Genomic DNA, 8,852 nt, shown 5'->3' on the forward strand with positions numbered 1-8,852 from the left:
TAGAACGTAGAACTATCTCCATAAAGAATGGCTAAAAAGTGGCACAATTCTCACTTAGGAAATATTCTTTATTGGATTTTAATCATATTTGTCTTTTAATTTTTACTTAGGCAATTTTGTGTGATTTAAGTATGGTGAAAACTAAAAGTTTCTTTCAGAGTGGTGGTCCTAATCAACAAACTTTCGACCTCAAGGGTTTGAACAACCATTGCGTCTGACACTAAAATATCAATTCCCTTCTAAAGATGAGGATCCCCGTGGGGATTGCCTCATTTGAGGTACTAATTATGGAGAATTTTTCTTGTAGGGTTTGAGACCACTCTTCATATTTTGTGGGGTTTCTCATATATATATATATATATATATATATATATATATAAATACAATAATACCCATACAAATGAATTACTTACAATGAAGACTTCACCTGGATGAGTTGAACGCTCGAGAAAATATTTTGAGTATTAGACTTAACACTTTTGATGAGTTGATTGTTGAGCTTTACTTTTCAAATTACATATTTTGTATACTTGACATATTGTGTGTGATGAATTTTAATTAATATGTTTTTTTTAAGTTAAATTTTAGTTAGTGTTATTTGAACTTTATTATATATTTGTATTGAATTTGATATACAATGTGTTATCACTCACTTGTGGCTCTTAAATTTATTGTATAAAATTATGTTATTTTATATATTTAATTTAAATTTATAACGAAAAGTGAGGAGTCCCATATATAAGAATCCTCGAGGAAGTGGGAAACAAGAATGAGGTAAAAATTCACCTCACTACAAGAACAAGGGTTGAGGGCGGGGACGGGGAGCAGAAAAACACTCCTCACCACCACTCTGCATGGATGTCATCCCTAACCGGCACTCTGGTACTCAGGAAATATTCTAAAATGCATAGAATTCAACAATTAAAAAAAAAACAAAAAAACAGAAACTATTTAAATGCATCCAATTATTTGTGTTTTGTTTGAGTCTCTTGGGCCTCAAGTGAGAAGGTGCTCTGTATGGCCCAATTAACTTGCTACCAGAATGATGTGTAGAAGTAATTTGGAAATGGTGAGAAAAAAAGTAATTTGGAAATCAAAGTAATTACATTCAATTTTGTGTTCTCCTTCCCAACAATAGATATGCATACTATTTGATGGAGTCAAATTGAATGAAAACTTAACTTTTCTAATTTTCACTCAATGGCAACATTAATCTAAATACACCTATATTTCCTACTAGTTTTTTCTCCTCTCCTGTTTGGCTGTTTCTTCTTTTCTCTACTTCATCCTGCCTCCAAACATAGGGTACCAGCCCCTAAAGAGTGGGTTTCCAAAAGAAAAGACTGTATAGCAATTTAATATCTTGTCATCTTATTCAAATTTTTAACCTGCAAAGTACATGTTGTCCCTTAAATATAGCCACCAATACTGTGAAATGTGGTACAATGTGAATGTGAACATTTGGAAGACCTGATCCTTTACTTTTCCTAAATCCTAACACTTTTAATTGAACCAAATGTGATCCCATATATAGTGGGTGACCAATATTAGTTAATAGTTGTGATTATATTCACCTGAAATAGAATAAAACGGTTCCTTAATGCTAGTTATGATCAAATTGACCTGTATATGTTTCACAACTTCGTCACTATCACCTCATCAGGACCTAGTGGTTGCTCTCAAGCATACTGCGTGTTAAAATTAGTTCTTCATATCTGGACAAACCTACCAATGAAGATTTCAGGTTGATCTCATTTTGACAATTCATTTTCTTCACACCTTTTCGTAATTAGTGTCAGTTAATTGTAATTATGAAAATTGATTGCTAATTATAGAGGTAAGTCATCGTTGACACATACCACAAAAATCTACGGTTTGCATGATACTTCCTCTATTTTCCTTTTCAAGGGTACTCCACCCAAAGGATATTATGGAGCGGCATTTATATCATGTGGGAATAAAACCCCACAGAGTGATTCTAAAATGCAGATAGAAAAATTATGCTTACTCAAGCTCAAGTTGATATATAAGTAGCTAAACACTAAAAGTCATATAAATTAAAGCACCTCAAGATTTAATAATTCAACAAGTTGACTTTTTAGCGGAAAAGATTTTTCCATTTTCTTAAATCAGCTCTAACTCTTACATCTCTATCAGAGTTGCAATTTGTATAGCCTCTAGAGAAGGCGATATCACAACTTCATCGAAATCGAAAAAAGTCAAGTCGTAACGTTGAGAACACGAAAAGGGAAGACGACTTCAGCACATACCATAAAAACAACATGGAGGGAGAGGGAGTTAGTGGCAGCAGTGGTGGAGATGGTAGCAGTTGAGACGACGGCGGAGGTGATAGACGCGTCAGGGCGGAGACAGTAAAGGTAGAGGTAGCAGTGGCAGGGTGAAGGTAGAGAAATCAGGTGGTCGCAGCAGAGAGAAAATAGAGAAAACTCATACTAAAAGACGAAAAAACTCATTTATTTAAGTATAGCAAAACCACGTAGAGAGCACACCTATTACGAGGGAAAGGAGACCCCAAGGTGGCGGTTATATATATAGAAGAAGATTTCCCCTCTTTGCTAGGTTTTTTTTTTTACAGAGAATGCAACTACTAGCAGGGAGCTGATACTCTCTCTATTAAATATTTATCTCATGATGTGTTAGTTTTAGCAAATGAGCAAAAGCTGATGCTAAACAAGCCAAAAAATCACATTATTGTAGTATAAACTAGTCTATGATCTGATCCAAAAAGTAGTCTATGATTTAAAGAAATATAGCTTATCATAAACTCTGTGATACGTTACAATTATTTTTGTCAACAAGTTACAATGTTTTTTTATCACTAATTACACTATAAATTACTAGTGGTGTGATAGCAAGAGTACTGGGCCAGCCCATTAAGATAGGCCCAAACAAACTCAGAAAAACTATTTGTTGAACTGGGCTTGCATGTTGCTCTGTTTTGTTTATAGATTCTAGAATGTTTTCTCTCATAAGATGAAGCTACATATGTTGACCAAAAAAAAAGCTGCAGTATAGGCTGTCCTTAATTTTAAGGATTAGATAGTTAGAATAAACCTGTAATCACTCTAATAGAAGATACCATAAAATTGAGTTTTGCTCTTCACTCTCTTCAATCAGATTTTGGTTTGATGAAATTAAGGCCAATAGTGGGCCCACCGGAACATTCATCACTAAGTTAAGATTGTTGGGTAGAAGTTGTGGGCTTCAACTTCCATTCGTTACCCAACAAATCAGTTCCTTCACTTCCTTGGGACCTCAGTATTGAATGAGATTCTGCAGAATTAATGAAGGAGATAGATTAAAATTGAATTGGCCATTTTTAACTACGTGCAATTATAATCACCATCTAGATTAACTGGAAGCAACCCAAGGGTTGCAGCATAGTAAAAGAAATCACAATGGAAGATATATACACATTCTTTGTTTGTCGTTGAGTATTATTATCATCATTGAAGGCTTGGAATTACATCTTGTAGCTTGGCTACGTGATGATGCAATTTTCTATTCTCTGTACTCATTTCTCAAACTTATCACTACGATAGTGATAAATTTTATTTTTGGAAAATATTCCAATGGTGTCATTCCATCATCGTGCTGTGCGTGCTTATTTGTATAAAATTTCATTTCAAAGTGTCTTGGAAAGGGAGATTCCAGTAAATCATCACCAATAATAAGTTCAGCTATTTTTGCCCCACAATAATTTTGAAATAATTGAATGGCGTGGAATAAGGGCATGTATGATTTAATATTTGCATCAGTCTAAAATGTACACTCATAGACAGTGAGACACTTCATTATAAAAAGTGAAGGGTATATATCCGAATAAAAGAGACCTTTGAAGTATAGGATCTACAACTTTACTTCACATCCTCAATGACAGTATAAGATCTACAACTTAGCTCAGACACACACACACACACAGACAAGATAAGCTCCAAAACCTTCTTTCCTGTGAACTGGAACTGGAAATATGGTGGTGAAGGTGTATGGTCCCACCTATGCTGCTCCAAAAGGGGTGGTTATGTGTCTGATTGAGAAAGAAATTGAGTTTGAATCAGTGCCCGTTGACCTCTCCAAAGGGGAAAACAAGACACCTGAGTTCCTCAAGATTCAGGTTCAGTTTTTCACTTTCTTTTTATTAAAAAAAGTTCCTTTTAATCTTCTACTTTGTCACCCCCTTTGCCTCATTGGGTTTACTTTTCATTCACCTGTTTCTCATAAATTTGTTATGTTTTGCAGCCTTTTGGAAAGATTCCTGTAATTCAAGATGGTGATTATACACTCTATGGTTAGTCAATAGTCCCTTAATAACACTTTTACTATCTCATTCTGCAATTTATTTCTTGTGTCTTTTTATGTAGCCAATTTACCTTGTAGAGAGCCCTTATATTTGAAATGATGTAAGGTATGTTTGGATTGGCTTCTTTTTATTTAAAATCAATTCTGCCGCTAGTAAGCTATTCATAGATTTTTAGAATTGATTTTGACTTCAGAATAGATTTTAGAAGGATTCACAAACATTTATTGAGTTGTGTGGGTTAGAAATGGACTGAATTGGTAACAATTTTTGTGCAGAATCTAGAGCAATAAATAGATACTTGGCAGAGAAGTATAAAAACCAAGGGACAGAGTTGTTGGGGAAGACAATAGAAGAAAGGGGTCTTGTGGAGCAATGGCTTGAAGTAGAAGCACAAAACTTTCATCCACCACTCCACAAGCTAGTTCTCCATGTTCTGTTTGCTCCAATAAGGGGTTTTCCATCAGACCCAAAAGTGATTGAAGAGAGTGAGGTAAAGCTTTTGAAGGTGCTTGATATATATGAGGAGAGATTGTCAAAGAGCAAGTACTTGGCTGGAGATTTCTTCAGCCTTGCTGATCTGAGTCATCTTCCATTTGGTTATTATTTGGTGAACCAAACTGGGAGAGAGAATTTGGTGAGGGAGAGAAAGCATGTGAGTGCTTGGTGGGATGATATTAGCACCAGGCCTTCTTGGCAAAAGGTGCTCCAGCTTTACAAATACCCTGTCTAGCTGCTTAGAGCAAGCTTGGAAACCAGTATTAGTGTATCGGGATGTGTTATTTTTCATTTTCATACTTACCAATCGGTATCGAAACAAACTCTAAATTTTTCCAATGATCACATTTCCAACAACCACCTCAATAAGAGATATGGTTTGAGGGAAATGCCTTTAGTGTTTTTCACAATAAATGATGCATAACCATAGTTTACTTTCTAATTTGCTGGTTTGTTCAATTCAAAGCTCGTAAGCATTTGGATATGCAGCAGTAATCTAAATTCTAAATATGATCTCAGTAAAAATGTATTATTGATTTTGTCCTCAAAATCTAGTCACGGAAGAAATGTTAAAATGAAATTTCACAAATGATATATGGACGTAGAGTGATGCTAAATTGGTTAGTGACATTAGCGTTAGTCGGCGCCAACATCGACTTGAAATTTTGTGTCTGTTTAGCTGACACTAAATAGAGAATTTAACATCGACTTGCGGCCGATACTAATTTTTGATGCTCAAACAATCAATTATTGTAATAACGATTATTGATTTTTGGACCGAGAAATAACATAATGAGCAAAAGTGTATGTCAAACAACCACAATCACTTGTTTTAGAATACATAGACCTACTTCACACAATCGAGATATAAAGAGAATTAAAAGTAAAATTAAGCTTAAACAATATTCAATTTTATATTTACAAATAATTTTTATTTAAATTTATGAAATTGAATATTAAAAATAATTTTCACGTCAAATAAAATATTAGTTGATATTATTAATTAATCAAATAATTGTAACAAGAATTAAAATAAAATAAAATGAAGTTTGTCTAAATCATCCAAGCAAGGTAAATATTAGGTAAATCCAATTAGGTGGCTAAATAATACTTTGACATGTGTCATGAGTTAGAATCTTTGATGTTGTGAGTGAGGAGAAGAGAAGAACAAATGTGGGTTAGTATGAAAGATTGAGAGAGTGTGGCGGCTAGGGTTTATGGTTGGAGATATTGAGAGTGATGAGAGATTGAGATAAACAACAACTTGGGTTGGGAAAGAGGTTGAGAGTGATGAGAGGTTGAGGTTGAGAGTGGCAATTAGGGTTGGCCAGTTGAGAGGTTGAGGGTTAAAAGAGTTTATTTATAGTGGGTTGGGCTAAAGGAGACTAGGGTTAGTATTGGGCTGGGCCGGTTTTTTTTTCTCTTAGACCTGGTTCGGTCAGTCTGAAACTCAAACCGAAACCGACCTGACCAAACCACCTGAATCCGGCTTTTTTAACCGAACCACTAGTGAACCGAGCCGAACCGCCTGGTTCATAAAAAAGTCACGGTTTGACCAGGTTCGGTCGGTCCAGTTTGTTTTGGACAGGCCTACACTCAGGTACGGTTTATATAGTGCTTGGATGGGGAGCATGTTGGATTCATTCATGTCCCACCCTCAATTTCGCCGCATTCACAGCCAATAGCTCCTCGTTAACCCAAATCGCATTCTCATCTCCTCACGCTCATATTCCCAATCATTAAAGGTTCTCATGTCCTCATGCGCAACTCAACAATTCATGGTTTTCAGGGCACCAGATCAACTTTGATATCAGTGTTAGAAATTATATTCTCAATCACAGGAAAAAAATACATAATTGAAAGAGGAAGATGAGAACGCATGTTGATGCATGCTTAATAACGGCTTGGATATAAGCCTTGTGAATCTCCTACATCTCTATACATGACTAGTTCTTCCACCTATCAAGAAAGTGCATAAGAAAAATCTTGTGGCCAAGATCCGCCACAATAAAGGCCATAATAGTCTTCAAATAACTCAACTACATATGTGATTACTGAAGAAATTCCATGCTAAAAGGGCGATCTGAAGGATTTTTTAATAGTAAACATTACAAAAAGGCTTAATTCTAGTTTGGGCCCCTGATGTTTCAAGAATAAGCGTTCTGCACCCCCCATGTCTAAAAGTTGCAGTCAAGCTCCCCTTTGTAACAAAATTGTGCTAACGAAGCCCTTCCGTTAGCTTCCGTCTGTTGACCAAACGAAAATGGCTTACGTGTATTTTTAACCCAAATCAACACCGATCCAATTCCTTCTTCCTCCTACAACTCCATCGTCTCCACCCCTTCACCCATTTTTGAATCCATGAATTACAAGGTTACCTCTTTAAGTCAAGCCAAACCCCTAATTCCCTCTACACAACAAACCTCCATAACCAAGCCAAACCTCTCCCAGGCTTCCACCATCGTCCCACATATCCATCACAACCCCCCAAGCTTCCACAGTCCACACTAATTTACATTCTTCATCTCTTATTGCTTCACCCGACACTGTAATGGATTCGATTTTTGGGTGATTGCAGAAGCAAGGGGAGAGCCTGCCACTGTGTTCTCTCTTTCTCTCTCTGGTTCATGCTTTTCTCTCTTCAAAACCTCTCTTCGCCATAGCTACCCTCCCCGCCGACCTCGAACCAACCCAGAATTGCCAAAGCTCCAGATCTGGGTTTTAGATCGAGTGAATAGTTCGCCTCCTCTTGTTCAGAGTGGGTCTAGATCTAAACTGAATCTTCTGTCATTGGTTCTTCTTCCCCTTCGTCTTCTTCTAAAAGGGCATCCTCTGAGCTCTAAAATTTGCCCCATTTTTCTATCTTCTTTGTTTTGTATTTGGGTTGGTAGTGGATCTGGGTTTAAAGTGAGAATAAATTATGAAATAAAGAAGTTGTCATTTTGTTTTCAATCAAGGTTGTAATTGATTAACAAGGTTTTTGTTATGTTGCGTTGGGTCTGAGTTTTTTGAGTTTCCAAAACTTCTTTCTTTTTTCATGCTAAAAAAATTGACAGCCATAATCCATTTTGGGGTTTTGGACCAAAACCTAACTATGAATTCCACTTTCCTCCAATTTCAGAAGTGTTACTTCTTCCCCCTCTTATGGAAATGGGGCGATATTTGTTCTCTTCCCCCTCTTATGGAAACAAGGACGATGTTTGTTCATGGTGGTGGTAGACATAAAAGAAAAAGGAAAAGAAAAGGAAGTGATGAGTGGCTGAGGCTAGATTGGATTACTGGCTTGTGGGTTTGTTTATTTGGGTGTTTTAATTTTCTGGGTTTTCTTGGTGAGGATGATGAGGAAGAAGAAAGGGGTATGGTTATTTATTAATTAATCAGAAATTTTTTTTTTTATTAATTAAAGAGATGGAGACGATGGAGTTGTAGGAGGAAGGAGAAATTAAAAATACACGTAAGTCATTTCCGTTAGGTCAACAAACGGAAGCTAACGGAAGGGCTTCGTTAGCACAGTTTTGTTACAAAGAGGAGCTTGACCGCAACTTTTAGACATGGGGGGTACAGAACGCCCATTCTTGAAACATCAGGGGCCCAAACTGGAATTAAGCCTTACAAAAATGATGCTTTTTCTGGAAACTTATCAACCCATTTAGATGGAATTTTTGCCTTTTTTTAGATCAGCTAATACTTCAATCCTCAAAAGGGTGCCAAAGCTTGAAAAAGACTACTCCCAAACTATAAATGTCCTCTTGTAGCTCAAGAAACACAAGAATTAATATGTTGTTGAACACTATCAAAGCTACTAGCTAAAAAAAAAAAATTAAACCTTATAATTAATGACTAATAGTTTCTTGATTTCCAGAGCAAGGTAGAAAAATGATCCAACTTCGTCACTACAAGAAACTCGAGTATCCTCCGCAGCCAACAACTTAGCTGAAAAACAACAACGGTGAAACATATATGAACTCATGAAAAAGAAAATGAACTAAAAAATTCAGATCTTACCTGAACCAAAATCACTTATTTTAATATCACC

General features: G+C 36.1%; 1 protein-coding gene across 1 annotated transcript; it reads left to right on the plus strand.

The window, feature by feature from the left end:
* Window positions 1-3,829: 3,829 nt before the first annotated feature.
* LOC130726754 (glutathione S-transferase F9-like) lies at window positions 3,830-5,258 on the plus strand. Its single transcript, XM_057578063.1, has 3 exons — window positions 3,830-4,135; window positions 4,261-4,309; window positions 4,597-5,258. The coding sequence occupies exons 1-3, from the start codon at window positions 3,992-3,994 to the stop codon at window positions 5,049-5,051; spliced, it is 648 nt and encodes a 215-aa protein (XP_057434046.1). The 5' UTR covers window positions 3,830-3,991; the 3' UTR covers window positions 5,052-5,258.
* Window positions 5,259-8,852: the final 3,594 nt, after the last annotated feature.

The sequence above is a fragment of the Lotus japonicus genome, chromosome 6 (assembly GCF_012489685.1).
Source record: "Lotus japonicus ecotype B-129 chromosome 6, LjGifu_v1.2".
Lineage (NCBI taxonomy): Eukaryota > Viridiplantae > Streptophyta > Magnoliopsida > Fabales > Fabaceae > Lotus > Lotus japonicus.